The sequence below is a fragment of the Tympanuchus pallidicinctus genome, unplaced genomic scaffold (genome assembly GCF_026119805.1).
Source record: "Tympanuchus pallidicinctus isolate F22 unplaced genomic scaffold, pur_lepc_1.0 scaffold1, whole genome shotgun sequence".
Lineage (NCBI taxonomy): Eukaryota > Metazoa > Chordata > Aves > Galliformes > Phasianidae > Tympanuchus > Tympanuchus pallidicinctus.
In genome coordinates this window covers 69,521,198-69,547,217 of record NW_026294618.1, presented here as the reverse complement: position 1 = coordinate 69,547,217, position 26,020 = coordinate 69,521,198, and the positions used below count along the sequence as shown (strand labels likewise).

At 38.5% G+C, this 26,020-nt stretch overlaps 1 protein-coding gene across 2 annotated transcripts; it reads left to right on the top strand.

Moving 5' to 3' along the window:
• Positions 1 to 570: 570 nt before the first annotated feature.
• COG2 (component of oligomeric golgi complex 2) lies at positions 571 to 25,400 on the top strand. Of its 2 annotated transcripts, none has more exons than XM_052682006.1 (18): positions 571 to 726; positions 921 to 1,082; positions 1,844 to 1,909; positions 2,318 to 2,398; positions 2,955 to 3,058; positions 3,996 to 4,104; positions 5,785 to 5,964; positions 8,184 to 8,308; positions 9,637 to 9,763; positions 13,109 to 13,248; positions 16,294 to 16,355; positions 18,293 to 18,444; positions 19,594 to 19,794; positions 20,591 to 20,663; positions 21,563 to 21,705; positions 23,335 to 23,474; positions 23,563 to 23,743; positions 24,993 to 25,400. In XM_052682006.1, the coding sequence occupies exons 1-18, from the start codon at positions 655 to 657 to the stop codon at positions 25,092 to 25,094; spliced, it is 2,220 nt and encodes a 739-aa protein (XP_052537966.1). In that variant the 5' UTR covers positions 571 to 654; the 3' UTR covers positions 25,095 to 25,400. The 2 variants fall into 2 exon arrangements, with proteins under 2 accessions (XP_052537966.1, XP_052537973.1); XM_052682013.1 differs by having other exon boundaries at positions 614 to 726; positions 959 to 1,082.
• The last annotated feature ends 620 nt before the right edge of the window (positions 25,401 to 26,020 follow it).

Below are 26,020 nucleotides of genomic sequence, written 5' to 3'. Positions count from 1 at the left end.
CAACAGGGACACCAGTGCAATGGCTCAGTACAGGTCAAAGAGGCAAGGTTAAATAGAAAGTAAAGCACTTATGTGAGGAATGAAGTCATTTATTCTTCCATTCTGAGGCAGCATACAGAAGCACAGGATAGGCAGGCATATTTTTAGATCTGAAGTTACCTTTATTAACATGTGAGAAACTGCGAATGAAAGACTTGAAAGGAAAGAAGATGTTAACAGGGTACACTGGAAGGCAGCAGAATGGAGGAGGTGAATTATGCTCTGATTCATTTCTGATACTCAGGAACACATGGGCACAACCTGAAACGCGCGGACAAGGAAAAGCTGGTTTTGCTGTCAGGGGCAGAGGTTACCAAGAAAAGCAGCAGGAACTCTACTCCAAAAGATATCAAACCTCAGGGACCGGGCCTGGCACGGCCTGGAGCTGCCAGCTCAAACGACAAGCCCCGCACTTACCCCGGCCCCGCCATTTTGAGCTGCCCGGCCCCGCCCGCAGTGCCGCTCGGAGCGCTGCAGGGGGCGCTGCCATGGCGGCAGGGGGTGCCGCGCCACTATCGCACGCCGGGCCCGCCCCGTCCGGGCCGCGGGGCGGATGAGGCGTTGCGCCGGCAGCTGGTTCCTGTTGTCGTATTGGGCCTGCCGAGCCGGGCTGTCATGGAAGCCAGGAAGATGAACCTGCCGCGAGGCCCCGAGAACCTCTGCTTCGACAAGGACGAGTTCATGAAGGTGGCTGGGGGCCGTGTGTGCCCCGGGGATGAGCGGGGGGGGCTGCAGCCTCGGTCGGGCTCTTTGAGCCCGCAGCGGGGAAGCGGTGTGTGTCGCTGGGGTTGATCCAGGGGAGGGGATGGGTGGGATGGGTGTGTGCGTGCTTGGTTTGCGCTTCTCCTTCCATCGTTCTGCTTTTCCTGTTTCGTTTCCAGCCGGATTTTGACGTCGATCACTTTGTATCCGAGTGTAGGAAGCGCGTGCAGTTGGAGGAGCTCAGGGAGGATCTGGAGCTCTATTACAAACTCCTTAAGACGGCCATGGTAGAGCTCATAAATAAGGACTATGCGGACTTTGTTAATCTCTCAACGAACCTGGTAAGTGCTGCTGTCGTGTTTACGCTGTGCACTGTAACGTGCTTCTTGTTTTTCCATGTGAAAAGCATATGTTAGATTTAAGGCATGTTAAACAGTGTCTCCTTGCATTGAGAGGAGGTGAAAGACCATTCCTGGAGAATTTAGCTGAAGTAGAGGATTGACCCATGGAATATGTTTTAGAATGCACTTTTGTTCTGATTATATTTTATAGTATACAATATATATATATATGTTCTGATTATGTATTATAACTGATGAGGAAAATAGATTCAAGGCAGATGCTTTCTGTTTTCATCTTCTAATACTTGTAATGCTGTGAGTAATTAATATTCAATAGTAAAGTTTCAGACAAGGCCACTCTGCAGGATTCTTCACGAGTCTTCAAACTTACTGCCCATCTTTAGAAGTTCCAGCTCATTTTACCGAGAGTTTTAATCCCTTCTGTGTTAAAATTACTCGTTCCCTATTTCTCCTACTCTCTTACCTCATTTTACAACATCATACAGGTTCAAAGATTGAGGTTTATCTTTTTTATTGTAAGAAAAGTTGTTACAAATTGTTATTTTCTTTCACTTTTGGCTTTATGTGACAATCTGATATCTGTATACGTGCGTTTAAAGTAACATCTTTTTGTGCTGCACTTAAAACTGGAGTCTATAGGAGGATATATCTCAGTTCTCCTTCAGTATCTATAGAATAATAGTAATTCACCAACTAACTTACCAAATGAGTTGCAAATGTTTTTATGGTAATTTCTTTAGGTTGGCATGGACAAGGCCCTCAATCAGCTTTCAGTGCCCTTGGGACAGTTAAGAGAAGAAGTTATGGTATGCTCAAAAAAGTCATTATAACTTGTGTTCACTTCTGCATGATATGTAAACTATATTTTATTTATGTTAGTCTTTGTTATAATATTTAAAAATTATATTCCTGGTTGGGTAATATAGGAGATGTGTTTTCTAGGACTTGCAGAAACTACATTTCCTACGTTGTAGTACTGCCTTTCAATCAAGCAATTATGGATTCCTTAAATAATGAACAAGTGAACTCCTGCAAGATAAATCTGTACAGAATGTTGGAACTATTTCTGCCTTTTTTTTTTTTTTTTTTACTTTGAGAGTAGTTAATCTGTTTCCTATTCTGCATTGTTAGAGTTTGGATTTTTAGTTGTTTTTTTAAACTACTTCTTCATAGTAGCAAGCCAGCTTTTCATGCTGACTTTTTTTCTCTCACAGAGTCTAAGGTCATGTGTCAGTGAGGGAATTCAAGCAATAGATGATCGTCTGTCCAAACAGGAAGATATCAGGAAAAAAAAGGTACAATAGATAAACTGTTACCTTGAAGAGATGTCTATTAGGGCAGCTTCTGACATTAACCCCTAGAAAATTGAATTTATAAAGATCTAGGCATGTAGATGAATGCTGTGCAGAATTTTGCGGTTGTTAAACTGAGATATTTTGATTGACTTCATTTTTGTTACGTCTTGATGATAAATGCTTTGTTGGAAACACTGGCTCAGTTGGCTTTTTGAATTACAGTTGCTCTTACTTTTGTTTGTAGCAGTCTGTAAACTTGTATATTGTGAAAGTAATTGAAACACGGCAGCTTAATTTTTGTATGGGGGAAAAAATAACATTTGGCTTCTTGCTTGACTTGGAAAAATTCAGGGGTAAGAACAGCTGTTCTCCTACATTGATGGATTTTATAGACTCACGTGGTCAGTAACTGATACACCATTTAAATATTAAGAAGGCAGCGATCTTACATCAGGGGAGAAAAATAATATTTAAAAAAAAAAGGTATCCCAGATATCTTCGGAGGTATTGTAGTGGGTTTGAGGTCAGACATTAAGAAGTCTTTCTTTACTTACAGGTGTGTGTCCTGAGGCTTATCCATGTTATTCAGTCAGTTGAGAAAATTGAGAAAATTCTACATTCCCAAGGCACTAATGAGTTATCCACTTTAGAAGGAAACAGGTAAAAAATAAAAAATAAGAAAAAGTGCTTGCTTAATTGATAGGACCAACTGAATTTTATGGTATTGTTGTGAATGAATTTAAGAATGTACATCTTTGTAATTCTGGTGGAATATGTGACTATTATTTTAGGTTTTTTTTTTCGAGCTTAGTCTTCCACAGACTCAAGTTTTGATTTTTAACAGCATTGTGGAAAGTGTCCTTTCCCTCTATCTTGGAGTGATGGAAAATGTCTCTTAGTCAGTTTTGTAACTGATGTACCATCTGGGTGCTTGTAATAGTTGATTTTGATGCAAGTGTTACTTAAAAGCAGAGGAAAGACAATTTCATGAACCTGTTTGAATGTGAGATAAGCTCTGGTGTTCTGCTGGATCACACAGCAATGAGTGTGTGGAGGTGGACAGAAGACTAACTAGATACACAGAACAAAAAAGCATATGCAAGTGTTTTCTGTCAGGGTCAGAGACTTTGCAGAATCATGTTTGGAAGCAAGACTGCTTCAATGACTCAAAATTTATTGGCACCGTATAAACTTGAGAAGGATGGTTTCTCTAGAAATAGCTGTTGTTAGTTTTACCACTGGACAGAAGAAGGAAATAAGGAAATTGGGATGGTAAAGATCACTTACTGCAGTTTTTGAGCTTTGTGAGACTGATGTCTATGACAGCAAGCATCATCACAAAATAAAAAAACACTTCGTACTTCTAAGCAGGATCTCGTGTTCCTCAGCTTCTGCTCACAAATCTTGTATCCTCATGGGCCCCAGACAACTGTGATAGTCTATGTGCTATTATCATGTGGTTGCAGCAGTACTAAATTTCAAATATTTGTGTCAAATCACAAAAATTGAGGAAGGGAGTCGCCTGTCTGATGCAGATGAAAGTAAGTTGATACAAAAGGATGTGTGTATGCTCATTTTCTCATTATCTCTTTTCTAGCCCTCTTTTAACTGGACAGGTTTTAGAGAGAATTGCCACAGAATTTAATCAACTACAATTTCATGCAGTACAAAGCAAAGGAATGCCCCTTCTGGACAAAGTGAGACCAGTGAGTATTGCCTAATATCTGGCTTAACCTTTTGCATGATCGAGCTAAAATGATACTATTAGAAAACAAAAGTCCATTTCCACAGAGGAGAAAATTATTTTCAGGAGGCCATTTTATCAGCTGCGGTGAAGTGTTATTTCTTGTGTTTTGTTTGCTAACTTTAGGATAAATTACTTAAAATAATAGTGGGAAATATGACAGACGCTTTTGTTAGCCTAAATGCATCTTGCAGTTTGTCTGCTTAATAATAGCAAAGCATAGTTCCAGAAATGTACGTTGTTTTTGTTAGCTGCAGCATCCAGACCAAAATATAAATTGAATGTGCTTAGAGTGGCTGACTTGAATAAATTCAAGTTCGTCTCTTGCTGGTATTTGGTGCCTAACTGTTGTGGTGTCCTGGCTGGTAGGCTGATCTCCCTGATAGCCAGTTTATAGCAACTATCTAATGTAAAAGATGAACTACTGATTTTTTTTTTCCCTAGTCAGAAGGAACAAAGGCAGGTGCTTAAGAAGTAGATAGTATGAATTGAGGTAATGCTTCAGGCAGATTAGCATGGAATCTGTCATTCTTAATGGCTTTTGAGCTAGTGAGATGTTTCATCATTACAGCTTCTTGCTATTACTTATTCCTACTGGCAATATGAGCTTGTTTTATATCAAGACTTCAGTGGTACCTTGTTGATTCATGGACTGCTCACAAGACTATTCTGGCTACTGACTATGAAATAACAACAGGATATAGTAGGAGTAGTATTTATGGTGGGAGAACCTTTGTTGTTTAGCTTTCTTAAAAGTGTTTGCCTGGTCTCCTATACTTTTTGTTGATTGGTGCTTTTTAAAATTTATTTTGGACTGGTGATGAAAAATTTGAACGTACCAATGTTTTGGTTGTCATCAGATAGTGGTTTCCATGACTTGTCAGCAGTTGGGTTATTGGCTTTGTGTATTCAAATCAGATTCTCTGATCATGTAAAAAATAACTTTAAGATGGATGTATGCAATAAGTGCTAGAGAGAGGATTTGAGTTGTTGAATTGATAGTTCAACTTTGATTAAATTATTGCATGTTATTGAATTCACTTTCAATACAGAGCTGCAAGGGACCATCTTGGGCCAACATCATATCTGCAGCTAATGTAGCAGGGAGTTGGGTCTAATAGAAGAAATGTTGTAGAGGATATACACTGAACAGGAGGATATATGCTAACTGAAGCAGCTGTTCAGCAGAAGTCAGAAGGAATGTACTGACAGATCGTTTTTTTGCCAGTATAATTCAGTGTCTTTGGTATGTGACAGAGGGATAAATGCTGCAGTTGTTACCCAGGTAACATGCTGAAAAAGTTTTGTGTATTATCACACGTAGTTTTTCAGCTGAACAAGGAATAATTATCGACTTATTTCTTCACTATAATGAGTACCTTAGGTAAGTTATGATGTCTCTTTCAAAATATACAAGAAAATAATTGCCTTTTAATTTAACATTTATTATAATAAATACTGCGTTGAATAACGTCTGTAACCAAGTAAGCTTGTGTTAATTCTCATTTGATGTTAACATTTATCAGAACTCGTGTGCCTTTCAAATAAAAATTGAAAGCTGAACCAAGTATTTCTGGAAGAATTTACTTTAGCAATGATGGCAAGGCTTTTTTTAACTACCATGTTTTGTTTCTCTTTGTAGCGTATAGCTGGAATAACAGCTATGTTGCAGCAGTCTCTGGAAGGACTACTCTTGGAGGGACTTCAGACTTCAAATGTTGACATAATACGTCACTGTCTTCGCACTTATGCAACAATTGACAAAACACGAGATGCAGAGGCATTAGTTGGTCAAGTGCTTGTAAAACCTTACATGGACGAGGTAAGAGAAGATCAAGAATCCTGGGAAAGTGAACTGACTTGCAAGAATGCTTATTTTTCCAGCTCTGGTTAGCAGTTTCAAAGTACCTTTGTGGAAGGAGTGAGGGAACTGACCATGTCTTTTTTTGTTTCTTTTATTTAAGGAAAAAAGGGTGGAGGAATTCTCTATTCACCTGTCACCAATTTTGGGTATATCATTCGAGGTTCTTTACCTATGTTTTTCTTGGGCAGGGGAGAAATCCAACTAACAGACTTGAAACTAAGCAAATGACTGTAGTAAAATACAATTTACTCTGGACCAGAGTGCATTGGATCAGGACTGAAGTGAGCATTTTTCATCAGCAGGCTCAGTACCAAGCAAATGCAGCAAAAGTAGTTCTTAATGCAATGTCCTTTTCTTCCCATTGCGAGAAGAGGCAACATCTGCAGTTCCCACCAGTGCCAGGACAAAAGTAGGAGCAAGATCAAGGGTTTGTTTGGGAAGCATTGACTCTTGTAAGAGCGGAGTGGCAATAGATGCTAAGAAAGTTTTCATCAGTGTGTTGGCAGTTATGTCCAGGTCAGGTAGTAATGATGTGTCACTGGGATAGATGTGAATCAATGTCCTTTTACAGTATAAGTTCTAATGCTAACTAATTGCCCTGTTCTAGGCAGTTCCCCTGGTTTTCACTAGATTATCAGAACATTTTATAAAACTATTAAATTCACTGGTCTTACAGAAAAAGTTAAGCTGGGCCAGTGCCAGGGCTATAAAGTTGTTCTAAAACTAGCGTTATGCACGGCTCAGCAGTGTTAATTATGATTTCCTACAGGAAAGTTGAGGAGGGACTTTTTGTAAGGGTGCACAGTGACCGAACGAGGGGAAATGGCTTTAAACTGGAAGAGGATAGATTTAGACTAGGTGTTAGGAAGAGCTGTGAGGGTGGTGAGACACTGGAACAGGTTGCCCAGAAAGGCTGTGCATACTCCCTCTCTGGAAGCATACAAGGCCAGGCTGAGATGGGGCCGTGGGCAGCCTGGTCTATAGCAGGGGGTTGTTATTGGGTGATCTTAAAGGTCTTTCCAACCCAGACCATTCTTTGATTCTGTGTTTGGCTCCAAGCTTTCACTTTTGTGTCCTTGGGGAGGTAAGGCCTTGAAGTATGAGAGCTGCCTTATTGATTGTGATTGCTCAAATTGGTGTATGCTGATAGGAAACAGAATAGATCTCCTTTCCCTCATCATTGCTTCTAAAAGAACTTTTCAGTACTTTAAGTCCCAAGTTACATTACTGTATCTTTCTCTTTGCTGTCTGTATTTTCCTTTATTACCATTACTCTTGAAATGGAAATGTTTTAATGGTGTTCCCCTGGCTCCATAAACCCCTAAGTGAGAGGCATGGGATGATGCAAGGCACTGTTCTGCTTTCAGGATATTTAAAACAATTATTCTCTACTGTTTTTTTTACACTCATATTAAAGAGTTGACATTTCTATTAAGACTCATAAAAGCAATGTGAACATTATTCCTAAAAATGTTGAATGTGTAGCATTAGACAGTATTAATTGCCTTTTCGAAGGTTAGTGTGCCTTCCTACATGTTAATGCAGAAGTGAACTTAAGCTATTTGTTTCCTTCTTTTATTTAGAGGCAGTTTGCCATGCAGTGTTTCTAACCAAGGCAAGCAAAAGCTAATCTGTATAACTTCTGATGAAGGAGTTTTTCTAAATCAAGATAGGGGAAATAAATTACTGGTTTTTTTTTTTTTAACACTTAGTAATTCCTTCAGCAGCCAAGATATGAAATTATTTACCTTCCCCGGTGAAAGAACAGTCTATCTGATAAAATGTGAGCTGTTTATCATTGTCAACAGGATGCTTCTTCCCTTCTTTAGCAAAGGAAACATTTAAAATTGTTCTGTTTTTAGTTTGTGTGCACATACTCTTAGAAAACAAAGCTGATGGCTTTTGGATGGTAGAAGAAGTAGAATGTTGGTGACATCCACTTAAGAATGGACTTCCTTTGGGTGCTTTGTAATGCTGTTGGAACTGCTGCAGTGGGAAATGGTCTTCTTTCTCTCAAGCTGATGTGTCCTGCTTGGAAACTGGGAAAGCAAAATACTGAATATTGCAGTATTTTTGGATAAGGTATTGGGAGTTTTGAGTGAATAGACATCTGAATCTTTTACTACTGTATTTCATACTTGCTCTTCTGATGTTCAGCATTGAACTCTTCCTGACAGGTGATTGTGGAGCAGTATGTCCAAGCTCATCCTAACGGCCTTCAGGCCATGTACAATAAACTGCTGGAGTTTGTTCCTCACCACTGCCGTCTCTTGCGTGAAGTTACAGGGGGAGCTATTTCAAGGTAAATGTTTGGGGTTTCTTTCAATTGCTCTAAGCTTTTATGGTTGCTACTGCTTTTATGGCTATCTCAAAGATAATATATTTTTGAAGTATCTTGTGTATTGACCTTCCATGCACAAATGATTTACAGGGTCTTTCCAGAGGATTCATATTCAATTTTGATTTGTATCACATGTGTGTTTTTAAAACAGTGAACATATTTTCTTGATCTGGGGTTCAAACCTTGACAGAAGGCAAATAAAATCCTGTATTTCAGTAGTAGGATTGAGTACTAATCACAATAAAATGTGCCACAAATCTAAAGTTTTGTTGTGTTTTTGGTTTTTTTCCGCTCAAGTAAACATGATTGAATGTTTCATCCAAGGGCATCATAGAGCTATTAGAAAACAAAAGTTCAAAAGTGACTGGGTTGCTAGGGTGCCTCAAAAAAGTGGAAATCCCCAGCAATTTGACAGATTTATTGCATGACAACATTTAATTGATTTCTATGGTACTTCCACTGTTGTCTTAAAAAGAGCTTAATTCCCTATGCAGTTAAATTGCCTTTTCTGAAGTTTAAATGTTTTATGTGTACTGAATCGTATCCACTTATCCATCTGTTTGCAGGCTGGTTAATAGAGTGGAATACTGTAATTAGCAGAACTACAAACACATCCTATAGGGACTGCAGAATTGTTTTTCTGGTCATCATTTGCTCTTAAGTTGTATTACTGTTACAATACCTCTAATCTTTCAGCAAGTTTTTTTTATCTGTATTTGTCATAATTGAAGGTTTTGACTTTTGTGTACTGAAATGGAAAGAAATGCTCACGTCTCTTCTGCTCTTGATTTATAAATTTTCCTAACGAGGGTGGCTTTCAATCCTTTGGAATCACTGTAACGTGTATAAATACAGCTTGGAACAGTGACAAAAGAGGATTCTCTTTCTTTCCATTGCATAAGTCACCTTGCACATATTTGCTGTTTCTTTCAAGTTTGGAGCTGTTTAAATCTTGAAAATACATGATTAAGAGTTAGGAGTTTTCAGTTGAAAAGCAGATGCTTTCCAGGCACACTTGCAAAATATGTAACTGATAAAATTGTAAAACACTTTCAGGGTTCTAAAAATACTTGCAATTCCTTGAGATCGTTGGGATCATCCCAATGTGGAAGGAAGAACAGTGTAAAAAAAAAAAAACAACAAAAACCAGCATTCCTATGTTTATTAAAAAAAAAAAAAAAGTAATTACATTTTGTCTAATGCAGTGCATGTCTTTTTAGTTATCCTTACCTCTAAATAGAAGCCTAGTGGTAAAATGCAACCATGGAATCATTTCATTTTTATTTCAGTGAAAAAGCAGATATTGTTCCTGGATATGATTTCTTAGTGAACTCAGTGTGGCCAGAAATAGTACGTGGTTTAGAAGAAAAATTGCCATCACTATTTAACCCTGGAAACCCAGATGTGTTTCATGAGGTAATTAATTTTGTGACTTATTTTCCAATTGCTATTTCTGTGACACATATGTATGAATGAGTGATATGCTCTAGCTTTCTTTTCCTGCTGCTTTTATGTAAACTTCTGTTGTGCATGGCTTGGAAGAGAAAGACTATCTCACAACACTTGATTTTTTTCGTAGCAATTAATTCTCCCCTCAGGTTTGTCAGCATCACGGTTTCAGTTTGGTACCTGGTATGGTGCTGTGCTTTGGATTTAGCATGTGAATTGTGTTGATAACAGACTGGTGTTTCTGTTGATGCTGAGCAGTGGTGCACAGAGCCAAAGGCCTCTCAGCTTCTTGTGCTGTGCTGCTGGTGAGGAGCTGGGGATGCATGAGGAGGGGCTGAACCATGATGACTGATCCAAAGTGGCCAGAGGGATGTCTCCTATCTTGTGGGTTCACGTGGAACTATGAGACTGAGGGAGTTAGCTGGAGGGGCTGCCACTGCTTGAGAACCAGTCAGGCATTGGCATCAGTCTGCAAGTGGTGAGCAATTACATTGTGCACTGCTTGTCTTACGTATTCTATTATTATTATTATTTTCCATTTCTTTCCTGTCCTGTTGAACCAATCTGTCTCAACACAGAAGATTTACCCTTTTTTTTTTTTCTTCTTTTTCCCCTCAGTTTTCTCCCACATCTCATGCAAGCAAACATGGGCTCAGGGGAACAAACAGCTGTGTGGGGCTTAGCTGCCTTCTGGGTTAAATCACAGCTGTCAGGAAAGCTCTTTCAGGGGTTACTGGAAGCCAGTTTGTCATGTGAATTTGGCCTTAAATATTTGTTTTAGGAGTAACTATCCTTTTTTAGTTATAGAATTGCAACATTGATAATGGTGGAGGTGGATGGCTGTGGTGTTTTTGCAAGATCAGGTCTTCTGTATATAAAGGGCTGTTGTCTTAGTTTTTTTATTTAACAGCTAGGTTACAACTTGCCCTAATACCTCTCAGTTTCCCACAAAGCTTCAGTCATCCTTCAGGTTTTCACCTAACGTTGTGACTTGTGCTGTTTGCTTTATACAAGAAGGTATTTTATACTTAGATGGTTTTACTCTTTTAAAAGAATTATTCTTAAAAGCCTTTCATCTTATGTTTAGCTGATATCAACCAATGGTGCTGTTGTGTTTATTTAAAAAAAAAAAAGCAACCAAGAAACACCTACAGTGACTTCCAGTTACTTGATGTAATCAGTCCAAAGTTCTTAATTTCTTTCAAGGCTGCTTTTGTCTACATAAGATAAAACTTGGAGTCTAGGCCATTAATATATTTTATCTAAAAATCACCGAAGTGCCAAGTGTAAAAGTGCTCAGATGTCTGTGGAAGAACTGGTAGGAGTAGTTATAAATGAAGGAGGGAAAAATACCTGTGAAACATTTGCCATGTTGCTGATAATCTATTAGTGCAGACTGTAGTCAGTAGTCTTCTGTTTCCTAGGTTGATAGAACTGCAGAGTAGTCATTTTCTCCAAGTTGGTTTGGTTATTTTGTATATGTAAGTATAGCTGTAATACTCAGAAGTATTATTTGTTAAAGGGTCTTTATGTGTAGAGGGAGTGGATGGAAAAAACATTTCTTTCAGGTCATGCTGTAAAATCAGACTGGCTTAAACATGTGTTAAAGTAACTGTGTCGTTGTGCAGAGTTTTTAAGTTGTTTTAGGTTATTGTGCCTTTCGTTCAAACTCAGATTTGTAGTTTTAGAGGCATTTGAGAATAATGTATCTTCTGTTTCTCAGCACTGATTTGAGTTTAGGTTCCTGTATTTGAAAGCTGCTGCATTTTTTTTTTTTTTTTTCACATTTTCATCATTCAATAACTTCGTCAGGTATCCAGTCCCAGAAGCTGAAAGGGAACCAACCTTGCTTGTAGTTCCCTCTCTTAAATATAATATTATCAATAAGTAGGTAATGTCTCTGAGTTGTCTGTTTTGAAGGTGTCAGACATCTTTCCGGAGTGTTCTGTTTATACCTTTGACTAATATGTCAGGCAGCTGAGCATTAATGCCTTGTTTATCTTTTTGAAAGTATTGAGTTTATTATTTAAGAAAGCAGGTAGAAAGAACACTGATCTCTCAGTGTTTCTGGATTCAATTCCCACATCTCTTGCAGTTTTGTTGTGTTCTAAATACAACTACACTGGGACAAAAGTAGCTAACCTGAAGACTTTTGTGTGCCACTTCCAGAATACCATCTCCACACCATGCAATTGCCACATCACAAGAAAAGCATACTGTAATTATACATTTGACAGAAGGCTCCAAATGCACTGAGACATGCCATGCAAAAGCTTGTCCATGCCAGTGCATTGGCCAGGATTGTTTCTGGGGGCGGAACCTACCAGCATCAACTCAGGAACTTCTGGGGATGTTTTACTACTTCGTAAGAGAATCTAAGTGTGTTGCTCGCCGGCTGCTCTGGAGTGGGGTAAAAGTCCTGCTGCTTACAGCCCTGCTCTGTAGAAGCACTAAGAAGTAAAATCAGTGTACCCCTAGAGAAGTAGAATTAGCATATCCTAAGTTGGAAGGGACCCACAAGGATCATGGAGTCCAATTCCTGGCTCCACACAGCACTACCCAAAGTTCTAACACTATGCCTGAGAGTGTTGTCCAACTACTGATTGAACTGGGAAGCCTGGAGATTAATCCAGGCATATTTCGTTAATTCAACAGTGGCTTAATGAGCACAATCTAATGTCACAGGACAACATCTGATTTCATTGCAGAGAGGCAGATTTCAATTGGAGCTATATTACAACTCCTTGATTTACATAGTTTTTGTGCTCTGTTAGCATGTATTTGTTGTTTCTAAAACTTACATTTGGGGAAACAGTTTTAGAAATTCCTATACTACAGCTCTATATAACGGAAATAAAATACCATACTTTCATTCTCATGTGCTTTTGGTGGAGCATATTTCTGGAAGTAACTAAGAACAAAAAATCCATCTGCTGTATCCCTTTATTTCTCATTTACTGGGACTGACTGTTCTTAGTGCTGTGCACCAGTGTTGCTCCACCTTGGTGATTCAGCTCAGAAATACTTACAGGTCTCTCTGATCTGGCTGTTGAGGTAGCTCGGACAATTTAATGCTTTTCAGAAGTGCCATGCACTGGGTTTTCATATTCCAGTGTAACACCTGTTAGATAACTGGTTCTGGTTTCACTGCACTCCAGGATTTTGGCATTATATGATTAGGTATCGGTGCTGGCCCATTCTGAGCCTTGAGCTTAACTGTAGGCTGATATGGGAGTTCTTTTCAGAGCGTTGTGGCCTTCGTTGCTTAATGGGACCCTGGCAGTGATCAGAATGCTCGTTTTCTTCCTGCAGAAGTACACTGCCAGCATGGATTTTGTACGGAAGTTTGAACGGCAGTGTGGCTCACAGGCCAGTGTGAAACGGTTGAGATCTCATCCCTCCTACCACAGCTTTAACAACAAATGGAACTTGCCTGTTTATTTTCAGATAAGGTTGGTGAGCATCTGTTGGTTGTTTCAAAAGTAAAATGTGCTGTGTGTTATCTCTCTCATTCCAGAGTCAAAGAATCACTGAACCATAAGGGTTGGAAGGGACCTCTGGAGATTGTGAAGTCCAACCTCCCAGCTAAAGCAGGTTCCCTTCAGGAGGTTGCGAAGGTTGAAAAGCGTTCTGAGAGTCTCTCAACAACTTCATATGCTATTTGTTGCAGGAGTAGATCTTGTTCCCTTGAGGGTAATGCGGCACTGTTAGTTGGGAATCAGATCATGAGCAGAGGCAGCTAACAGTTTCCTTTCTCAGTTTTCTGTTCCACACGTCTTTTAGTTTGCATACAAACAGTGAGGATGAATGCTTGAGTTTATGGCTTGTTCTTGTTTACAGTCCACGATATTAATGAATTTTTTAATATGCTTTTAGTTTAGAACAAGCTGGCCTAAGAACTGTTCTGGCTGTGTTGTATACACTGTGTTCTACCCTAACTCTATGTAGCCTCTTGTCCTGTATTCTACTTGAATGTGGTTTGGATAATGTTTTCTATGCTGGCAAATCCAGTCACAAGATTTTCTTGCCTTTGTTTCCCACTATGCTACACATTTATTTATTCCACCTCAGCTGTTTGTGGGGCTGACCTACATGCTGGATCACTGAAATTATCAGGTTTTTTTAAGAAATAAAAGAGGAGAAGTAGGTAGTGGCAGCAAAGGGAATGATATGCAAAAAAAGAAGGATAAGAAAATGAGGTTTATTTTTTAACCTGGATCACCATGGTGACTTTCCTTATTGCATGTCTATAAATGATGAGTATGGTACAGCCATAGCCACGTTTATACATCATGTTTAATCCAGTTTAAATCTGATACTGCTGAAAAATTCCATCTGGGTATCTTACTAGAGCTGGAGCTAATTCAAGACAAGTGTTAGGAACGTGGGGATGGGAGCACGTTTGTTAGTGTTTTGATGATGTGCTACATTTTGTAAACTGGTGGTCCTGGCCTCCTCTGACATCCTTCTTTATTTATTTATTTATTTTCCACTTGAACAACTGTTCTGCAGCTGTGTAGTGAACCAACATGAAGAACTGTTACCTTGGGCAAAAAAAAAGGCTGACTTCCAACTCCAATCAATTTTTCCAAGCCACTTAACTGTACAAATATTGATGCTGGCCCAATGGAAAGGGCAGGAGTACTCACTACAATAGTGGTGCTGACTATGCAGACTGTAAGTGTCTGTAGAACTACAGCAATTATAAACTTCTTAGCAAAAGGCAGGTATCATTAATGAGTCTATGAATCCTCCCTTTTGTTTGAAAGCACAGCTTTTCTAACAGGTGACCACTTGATCAAGCTGTAATACTGCTGTTCTAAACATGGAAAACAATCTTCAGCGTATTCTTTTAAAAGAAAATAATAATCTCTTAGGTGTTTTGAGTTCTGGCTAACAAAAAGGAAAAAAAATAGTAATTCTCCTTTAAGATTACTGTAAATGCAAACAGTGCACTATTTCAGGAGATGATTGGGCAACAGGAGTTGCTTCATCTTTCATCAGTATATTCCTGTATGTTGGAATGATCTGATAACTTTTGGAATTGCCCATGAATCCTTTAGTACACGAATAATGAAACGTATTCATAGCATGGAAGCTTTTTCTTTGCTGTATGTAACTATCCCCAAGTCACACAGGATTTGTAGTGAAGTGTGTTCTTCCACTATTGCACTTATGGTTAAGATTGCTAGTTTTTTCAATTACAGAAATTGCCCAGAACAAAGAGCCCTCACTAAAGCCTCTACAAAGGAGTCTGTAAGGAATAGACAGACGTAGAGGCATTTCTTCTGTAGCAGTGCAGGTACCAGCTGCCTCAGTAACTCTTTTCCTTGCCATTTCTTTCAATTACATCAGTACAACAGATAATGGGACTGTAAGGAACTCACGCTTGTGATTGTTTTCCCGTGTGAGAAATACTCAGCAAAAGCTGAATAATTAAAAAAAAAAAAGTGATTAAGTTCTCTAATTCATTTCACTGTGAGACCTGAATGTGCTGCTTTGTCAGTGAAAGTGTTGCACAGGCAGGAATTAAGATTTGAAGCCATTTCACAAATACTTCAAAATCCGTGCTGACTCTTGGTAGCAACTGAACAAGAAACCGCTTGCGGGTTTTTTTCTCCTTAATGTGTCAATCACAGATATTGCTACTTAAATTACTTTAAATATGCATCTGGTGCATTAGTAGCTGGAACAGGAAAAGCTGGGCAGGTGCCTGCTCTGATTTGGAAATGACAGCTGAGAAGTTTTAAAATGATCTTTGCAGGTTCATAATTAGAAAGTTTGGTAGGTGTAGAGATTTCCGTGATGAGCATAAAAGCAATAAGGAAGAATGACAAAAGCGTTCTATAGAGAAGTTTAAAATATAGTTTTATTTCAGAGTTAGGAATAAAAATGTTACTAATGATTACATTTTTATCCAAGGGAAATGCTGCCTTATTTGCTGTTAAACTTCGGGGGGGGGGGGGAGGGGAAGGCAAAAAAGAAAAAGAGGAGGGTAGGGCATCCTGTGAGGAACTATTGATTTTTGTCAGGTACAGAGTTGTTTGCAGAACCTTATGCCACTGTCCATTAACAAACACATAGAAAGCTAGAGGCTCCCAGTGCCACGTGACATACCTGAAGGTCAGCTTAAGTAAGTATGTGGTAATGTGTTCACTTCTGGTGTGAAAACAATAACAATTAGGAAAAAGAGCCCACTAACACAAACCTTTCTCCATAAAAAAAAGATCTAAATACTTGACATGATCTTAATTCTAAGTTGTATATTTACTTGTAATGTGTATGTTTTAAATCTGCCTATATAAAATGAAATGTTGTCTTTCAAGTATCTGTTGATTGTCGGCCCTACTTATATCCTGGGTTACGTTGAGGAAAATAATAAATGTGTAACCTGTCAGTGTGTATACACTAATGGCATACAGACTGAACATTGAAAAGTATTGAGGCATCAATTTAAGAAATGATTTATTTATAATCAACACTTCTCTGTTTTTCAGATTTAGAGAAATAGCAGGGGCCTTAGAAACTGCACTTTCAGATTCCCTGGAGGAAGCACCAGGTAAACTTCCACTGAAAATTAGTAGTTCTCCCTATTGTGATGGAAGCTGTATTTTAAGTAGCAGTGATTATTGCCTCTTCATCATTTACTGACTTGCATCCTCAGTGTTCACGTTTGCTGTTTTGTTGTTTTTTTTATGAACAGATTTAACAGTAGACTACATTTTTATGGGGAAGGCAATGTAAAAGCATTGTTTGGTGATCACTTACTAAAAACACTTTTTATGGTAGCAGTAATTAACATATTAGTGAGTCTATTCCCTTATTTCAAAAAAGGTCTAAATTTCCACTTGGCAACCTGTGCATGATATCTAAAAGGTTATGCTTTGTTGTTGGGGCACATTTCTTGTTACATGTGGAGAGGAAGATGTCTATCTGTTGGCAGCATTTAGGCCTTCTGTGGTTTGTATTGTTTGCTTCTACTCAAAACATGTACGTTGATTTATGAGCAGGTGAGAAGGCAAGCATAGAAAAGATTATGGTGGAAGGACAAACCTAGGGTATTTCTTAGAAGTATATTTTAATTAGACAAGGTTTTTCTTCAGTTAATTGAGTAAAATACCTGTGAGGAAGGCAGTGAAAAGTACTGTATGTATATAATGCACACATATGTATACATATCTTTATACACATCTTGTGTGTAATATTTTGAACTTTTAACTATTAAGCTAAAGAAAGTAAGGAGGAAAAAAACTCATGAAGATGAAATGAGTAAATCCTACAACTTCGAGGCATTTATTTGGAACTCATGATCACATTAATTAGCTTTTGGATTCTATGCTATAAAATGAGAATCATAATAGTCTGGGTTGAAAGGGACTTTAGGATCATCCAGTTCCAAACCCCCTGCCACAGGCAGGGTTGCCATCCACTAGGTCAAGTGTTAGATAAGCTTGCCAAAGACACCCCATCCAGCCTGGCCTTGAACAGCTCCAAGGACAAGGTATCCATAGCCTCTCTGGGCAGCCTGTTCCAGGACCTCACCATGCTCTCAATGAAAAACTTCCCCCTGACATCTAAATCTAACCTCTTTTAATTTAAAACCATTCTCTCTCATCCTACCACTATCTACCCATGTAAAAAGTTTATATATAGTTTCCCTTTAAATGTTGGAAGGCCATAATGAGGTCTCTGTGCAGCCTTCTCATCTCCAGTCTAAACAAATCTAGCTCCTTAGCCTGTCTTCATAGGAGAGGTGCTCCTGTCCTCTGATCATCTTTGTGGCCCTTTTCTCAACACTTCAAAAGCTCCACATCTTTCCTGTGTTGGGGGCTCCAGACCTAGATATGGTATTCCAGATGGAGCCTCATAAGGGTAGAGTAGAGAGGGGCAATCACCTCTCATCCATCTGGTACACACTGGATGCCCTTGGCCTTCTGGGCTGCAAGCACACACTGCTAGTTCACATTGTTTTTCATTTTCTACCATGTTTCTATGATAACATAAGATCGTAGTTCTTCAGTTGCACCACAGTTTCCAACTCCTGCTAATTTCCCACTGCATGCATTGGTATAGAGGCACTTCAGCTGGTCTTTCAGCCACATTATCTTTCAAGAGGAAAAATGTTAGTGCATAAACTGCTGTAATAAGTATTTGGTTTCAATATGGATATTCCCACTGTTTTCAGTACCTGTTTCTAGCATGTTCCTCAGACTTAACTATGAAAGGAACAGTAGTTCAGTGCTAATACAGTTTTACTCTTGCATAAGGCCCTGCAAAGTATGCTTGTCATTAGACAATATTCTAAAGGAGTGAGGAACTGGTATTTTCAGAGTTTATTTTAGTCCGTGTTTAACAAATTCTCTTTGCTATCCTTGTGGTTGTGTCTCAGGGAAATTTTTTTGTTAAATGTTGGATAATGCATTTATTAACATCAGTAATTAACATCTTTCAAGAGTGTGCTTAGGAGCTTAACTTTTGTTGCCTGATTCTTTTTAGAGGGCAGCTCGTATTGCCTTTTGGCTACTCACATGGTCTGGATGAGTCTTTTGAAGTGTTGGTCGGATCAAATGTTTTTACCATTGTTAGCGCACCGTCTGTGGAAACTTAGTCTGCAAATTTTGGCACGTTACTCTGTGTTCGTTAATGAGGTAAGAGAACAACATAGTTATGGTTCTGAAGATTATGCCCATCAGTAAGAGTCCTCATTAAAAAAAAAAAAACAAAAAAAACACACCTGATATTGGGGAATAATTGAAGATAAAAGGGACTTTTGGAAGTCCCATAGTCCAAATTCCTGCTCAAAACAGGGCCAGAATAGGTAAGGTTATGAAGACCATGTTAGGTTAAATTTTGAATATGCAAAGTTGAAGGCTTCACAGCCTCTTGAGCCTGCTTCCAGTGATTGACCACCTTCACAATCAAATATCCTTGTATTCGATACAGTTGCCTTTGTTGCACTTGTCCATTTCTTCTTACTCTGTCGTTTTAACTTAAGGGAAAAGTCTGATTCCATCTCCTCTATGCATTCCCCTTAGGTTGCTAAAGACAACACTCCTTGTGAGACTGAATAGTACAGTTCTTTCAGCTGAATTGTCTCTTGAAAAGTGTTGATAAGTCTCAGAATTAAAACAGATAGCTGAGTGAAACGCGTGCTTTGCAGTAGAGGGCTTGAGGAAGTGAGAGAAAGGAGATGATTGACAACAGTGAGTTATGTTTCTTGACACCAAGCAAGACCTTGGCTAGCCTTGTACAGATATGAGCAAAAGGGAGGATGAATGACTGGGGAGGGCTCAAACTCCTCCATTTGGTGATTTTATTGGCCTAGAAAATCCTTACAACTCTTCTAGACGTATGCCTGAGTATTCCTCTCAAAAGTGTCACAGTGGAATAGACTGTGTGTTGATTCTTGGCTTTGACTCAAACACTCTAGCAGTGGAATTGGTTGTCTCTGCAGTGGAGAATTACCCATCCCACACAATCCACAGGAACGAATAGTTTCTGTAAAGCAGGTGATAATCAGGTCTGTTCATCTGAGCACCACACAGGTGAAAATTACTCCACAACTGTACTGCCTTGTTGTATAGTGACAAAAAAGCTCTAAGTCATCACTTAGAGTCACATTACTTAGTGCACCAAAATCTGCTTTAAAATCATCTCTTTTAATGTAATTGAGGGATACAGTTATCTCTTGCAATTGCAACATTATAATGTGAAAAACGTATTAATCCTTTATATACGGTCTCTATAAATGCAATCTTAACTGCCTTTACTGTTGCCACCTCAATTTGACATTTCAGGTTTCTGTAAGGCCCATTTCCAGTGAGAATACAAAAGAAAGCAAAAAATTAATGCCAGCTGGTAGAAGGGAAACTTCTGTAAACCTCAGCTCTAATGAGGACCAAGGGAATGGATCTTCCCCAGAAAGTCAGCCTTTGCCTTCCGTATCAAGTACTCAGTTGGTGCATGTTGCTGCAGATCTGGATAAACTCCAGGAAAAGGTTGGTGCTTGTGACTTCACATACAGAAGTCTTTGTCAATCTGTGTGCCAGTGTTGTTGGTTTTGGATCCTGTTAATTCAAAAATAAATTAAAAAAAGAAAAAAAAAGTACTTATTTTTTAAAATGCATCTTGAATAATGAAACTAGAGTAGTCTGACAGAGAAAATATCACCTGGAATAAGGGATCTATTCTCGACTTAGAGTTACAAGTTACAAGAAAAACCTGTTTGGATATTTAATCAGTATCTGATAGACTCTACTCCTAAAATGTTTCTGCTCATTTTTTGGTGCACAGTAGCACTGTTCCCAGAGTCTCACTTTTGCCTGTAAGATCTCTGGCCTCAAAGTGTGGTGCAATTTTGGCTTTAATAATATGTTCTCTTTTATAAAAGACCTCTTGAAAAGAGTTGTATCATCATCATATTTTACTAACGATCCAGAAACTTTAAAAGAGCTATATGATATTAATATGCTTTCAGTGGGAACTCTTCTAATGTACTTCAGTCAGTGAGACTGAAATTTCTGTATCTTGTGAAGCTGCATCTGGGTCAATGATGTTTTGTGAATTGTCAGTTATTTTCTCTGAGGACAAAAATGGTAATGTAGGGAATTGAATGAATAGGCCTTAATTCCCATAATATTCTCATTAACCCGAGTCTGGGTTTCCATAACCATGACAAAAAAGCAGAGAAGATTGAAAGGGTCTTTTGATACACTGCTAACTTGCGGAGTACAGGAAGAGCTATTGAAATATGTTTATAATAAGATTGTGTCTATTTTATATTTCACTCCTTAGATTCCTGACATCTTAGAAATGATTAAACCAAAACTTGAGATGATTGGCTTCAAGAATTTGTCTTGTATTGAAGGTAAATCTGAGAGACTGAATTCAGTCTTTCCCCCTTTCCCAAGTCCCTCTGCTAACTGAACCATATCAGCTTTTATGCAGAGTTTTATTGTTTGCAATGAAAAGCTTGAAAATAGGAGTGTTTTATGTTTGTTTATGTAATGGTGCTTGTTTCTGATCTGAACCATTCTGTGACTCTGAGAAATAGAAACTGCCTTAAATGGAACTGTGAAGACTAGAAAACATTTGATTAAAATTTACTGAGTCTAAAGTAGTTTCTTGGGAGATAACTTGTCTAGTAATTAAGATGGTTCTCCATGAAGCGAGGAACCTCAGTCTGGAAGATCAGTATCAAATCTTTAAACTCTTGCAGTAAGGAAAATGGAGAACAATAAAGGAGATGGTTTGCAGTATCCAGTTGAAACTAAAATATTACGGGTAGATGTCCAAGTCTGTAAGAGAGGTAGGAGCTTGTGTACGTTGCAACTCAGTAGATGGTCTCCTGACAATTGCGAGTGTGCATTAGGCATGTTCCAGTTACTCCCTGGGGAATTTAGGTGCTGTGGAAAACAATTTTACAGTCCCAGTTTCCATGCTGGATCTGAGCTTTTTGATTCAAGCCCCTTGCTACGTTGGTAAACTGCTGGTACATTGCTGGAAAAATAATGTGAACCTGGAGTATGTCACTTTACCTTGTTTGTTTGTTTGCTTCTTCTGTGAACCCATTTTTCTGGCTGAGGAATGGCTGATACTAGTGGAGATGTCTTATAAATGGCTAATATGTATGTATTTATTAACTATCCTGTATTTGACACCAGGAGCAGCCATCTAGGACAGATGAGAGAGATGGGAATGATGCGGATTTGTACTGTGATGGGGCAGGGTAGCTCATCTTAAACTTTAGTATTTTTACTACAATAGGAGCCTTGGAAGACTCAAAGACTTCCTTATCAGCCTGCATACCTACGTTGAATAGCAGGATTATCCAGGATCTCAGCGAGTCCTCTTTCACTTACCTGAAGAGTGCACTGGAAATTCCAAGATTATATAGGAGAACCAATAAGGTCAGTACTGATTGCAGATTTAAAAATACATCTCAGGGAGTCTGCGTGAAGAATGCTAACTGAGCAGTACATTTTGCTCCAGGGCTGTCTGTATCTGTTTAGCAGTCAACAGAACTATTTTATAACTTTCGATGACTTAGTGATTGCCATTTACCTCATAGAAAGGAAGGGAGCCAAAGGGAGATGAGGCTGAATGTCTTCCTGAGTACTGAGAGCTCTCTACACCTACCCAAAAGGAGGGTGTAGTGAGGTGGGAAATGTCTTCTCTCAGACAAAGCAGGACAAGAGATGGTGGCCTTACACTGCAACAGAGGAGAATCAGGTTGGATATTAGGAAGAAATTCTTCTCCGAAAGAGTGTCGAGGCAGTGGAATGGACTGCCAAGGGAGGTGGTGGAGTCACTGTCCATGGAGGTGTTCAGAAAATTTGGAGATGTGGGACTGAGGGATGTGGTTAGTGGGCATGGTGGGGACAGGCTGATGGTTGGATTAGGCTGTTTTAGTGATCTTTTCCAACCATAATGATTCTACAGTTTTTTTGAAATTTTAGGTGAGGTAACAATGAGAATACAGGCTTGTGATGGAAGGAAAGGCAAGGAGTAGAACTATTAGGCAAACAAAAAAGGGTTAATAATAAGAGTAAATGTTTCGCTTGTGTCATAGCATGTATCAGAAGATGAGCTGCTACTGAGCTGCAGGCTTCTTTTAGAGTATGTTCCGGGGGGTGGTTCTTTCTGACTCCTGTGTCAAGAAACTTTTTCCCAGTGAGCTAATTTCTTAGATTTGATTCAGGAAGTGTATTGTACAGAAAGAACAAATAAGAATGGACAAAAAATTAATATTGTTTTGGTGAGAAGTTAACAAAAGCTAATTCATAAATATGTTACCAAAAAACCCCAAATCAGATATTGCCTTGTTTTGCTACTGTGATTTTGTTTTCACCAGGGCTGTACAGTTGTTGTTGTGGCTAGTCTGATGTAAGAAAATGGCAATGTAAGAAAACTTGAGTAACAGTTATTTCAGGTGTACCCTGTGTATGTTTGGTTCCTCTGCAATAGTGAGGCTTGTCCAAGCTCTTGGATGGATGATCAGTCCTGGAGAGCTGAAACATTCTGCATCCAAGACTAGCTCAGAAGAAGGTAGTAAAGGGGGTGGATATTGGAGTTATCCCAGAAGCATTCTTCTGGAAAATATGCCGAGGTAATAGGGTGGTATAATAATAGAAGGAGCAGTGTTTTCAGTTTAGTGAAGTATAATACAAGATAGTAGCTATTCTAACAAAAGTGCATCATATATACTGAGTCTTTTCAGCTTCTCTTGAGGCCATTGTGAGTAGGAAGTGCCCTTATGATACAAGTAGCTGGCTGGCACATGCATCCTCAGAAACTTGGGTCATTTTGGATATTGTTCCATAGTATATTCCATAGAATAACACTACTAAATGATGTTGTCGTAGTGTCTTTCCTGCATATGAAGACCTCTTTGTTGATTGGGCGTGAATAAGTATCTATTTCTTGGCTTACATCCACCCTTAGCATTCTACATACATGCTGTAATTGGTGTCTGTCTTATCAGTAGATAAATTACAGGTTATTTGTTTTTTCTACCTTCTTTCTCTGTCTTCTCCCAGGAAGTGCCAACTAAAGCTTCATCTTATGTTGATAGTGCTCTTAAGCCCTTCTACCGACTGCAGAATGAGTACAGAAATGTCCTGAAACAGCCTATGATCCATCAGTGGTTGGAAGGTGCCCTCTCTGAAAGCACACAAAGGTAAGAGAGCCATACATAACATTCTGTGCAGCAGGTGGGCTTTTTGTAACAGTGCAATTTTTGCTCTCATTAATTTTCCTTTTTTTAGGTATTATGAAACTGTATCAGATGTTCTGAGTTCCGTTAAGAAAATGGAAGAGAGCTTAAAAAGGTTGAAGCAGGCCAGGAGGACTGCAGCTTTGAACCCTGTTGGTACAAATGGGGGCATGAGTGATGATGATAAAATCCGACTGCAGCTGGCTCTAGATGTCGAGTATTTTGGAGAGCAAGTAAGTTAAAAGAGAAAACGTTTGTTTAGTGCTATTACTGGTTTTGAGAAGGGAGGGGAGATACAGGAGGAAAGTTCAGCTTCATTTTTCAAAAGTGAAACTTTGTATACACTTTGTTTGGTTGACTTTTACAGCTGTGTAATGCAGATGACTTGAAACCTGAGTGTAGAGTCTTCTTGAGCGATAGATGCTTTCCTGTGATTTCTTACATAAATGAGAAAGCTTGTATTTCTCAATGTTCTGAATTCAAATATTTCTTAGTACTCAGAAGCTAAAAAGAAATACTAAGTGGACAAATCAGAGGGAATTTTCTTCTCTCCTCCAGTAGAAATGACTCTGTGGCTTCAGTTGTTGATTGTCTTTTCTCTGGGTGTTTCCAGCCTTGCCTTAATGCATAGTCAAGGGTTTACATCCAAGATCTTAGAGGATTTCTTATTTGTTGTGTTATGCAGTAGTAAGTGCCAAGTCTTTTCAGTGCCAAATCTGAAACCTTAATTACCAAAGTAAAAAAAAAAAAGGGGGAAGAAGATAGTCCAGGAAATATGTGTAGTAGCTGTATCAAACTGCATAAACATCCTGATTTGCAGTCATCATTTCTATATGTAATATGCAGATATAAACAAATAAGTGTAGTCTACATCATTAGTTGCCAAGCAGTTGTCATCAGTCTTGTTTATGAGCACGTGCTGTGGCTGCATTATAACAGGCAGATACATTTGGCCTGTGTGTGAACTGATGCTTTTCTCATTTCTGAGGCTTAACTGAAAGGAAAGTGATTTAAGTGGAGGCATGAAAAGTATTAACAGGAAATACCATTTGGCAGTTTTTAGCTAGGAGCATGAGTTGGGTTCTTGGTTTTTGTGTTCCTATTATGTGCAATAACAATATTGCAATGTGTGAATTTAAGTTGAATTGGGTTAGATTATGAATAATCATTTAGGAGTTGATTTGGTACATTTGGACGAAATTTGGAGTTCCAGCAATGAACACCTTTTCAGGATTATTTCATTACTATATATTTAGATTTCACTGCACTTTCAGGTTTATCATTGTTGTGTTTTTCTAACTGTTAGAACAACAGATTTCCTAGGTAAGAAATGTCTTGTAGTAACTTTTCTGTAGAGTTTTCTTTTCTTATTTTTTTTACCATTCATTAATGTAAGATAAAACATATACTTTCCCAGTTGCTTTAACAACATGAGCTTTTATTGTTTTAAAGCAAATCAATGCTGCTTTTGTTTCTTTTTAGATACGAAAGATGGGACTGGAAGCAAACAACATAAAAAGCTTTTCAGCTCTTACAGAGCTTGTTCTAACTGCCAAGGATCAGGCTACAGTGGAACAATCCTAAGTGGTTTTGAAAACGTGATTGACGATGAAGGACTATTTGTTATTTTCCCAAATAAGTAGCAATGAAGTGCTTCCTGCTGCATCTCGAGCAACAAATCGGTGCATCTTCTGTTTGTTTCACCAAAAGATTGAGAGTTTACCAATAGTTTTCCATTATATGGAAAGCAATCATAAGTTTAAACTTCTTACTGCAGAAGTGGGAAGTGGAAGAAAATGTTTCCATTATTTTTCTTGTAAATCTTATTATGTAGAAGAATGAACATATATGATGAAAATAGTATGTAATAAATTGTCTTCCTAACTCTGATGTCCCATTTGTTTTTTGAATCAAATGTATTGCTAGTTGTCTAAATCTTCCTAAGGAACAGCTGTTCTGAAATAATGAAACTGTTCACAGGAATACCTGTCCGCTGTTTATTGCTGTTGCTTTGCATTTATCAGCTTTGCCTCATCATGAGTCATGGTTAGCTCTTGTTAGGATTTCAGATGTTCTTATCTTACAGATTTTTTTAATGGACCTTGTTGGTGAGAAGTGCTCCGTACAGAAAGCTGCTAAGGTACTGTGTAATTAAAAAGTCATTTGTAGTACCGGTACCTAACTTTCTGGCTATTGCTTCCATAATTGTTTCCCTTCAAACTAGAACTTAATATACTAAGCCAGAATTCATTCAGATTTGGTATAGATCAATTTGCCTTTTGCAGTTAAGATCCGTTTTACCTAAATGCATGCGGAATTCTTGTGATTAGAAACCTAGCTACCTCAATACAAAGTGCATCACTGCATAGTTGAAAATTTTAAGTGTTATTAAGGTTTAAATGGTTAAAAGAGTTCAAAGAGTTTCCTCAAACCTAGGGTGATTTGCCTTCTGACATTTCTTTAAGTGAAGAATATGTAACACAGTCAGAGATTAGTAGGAGATGCATTGG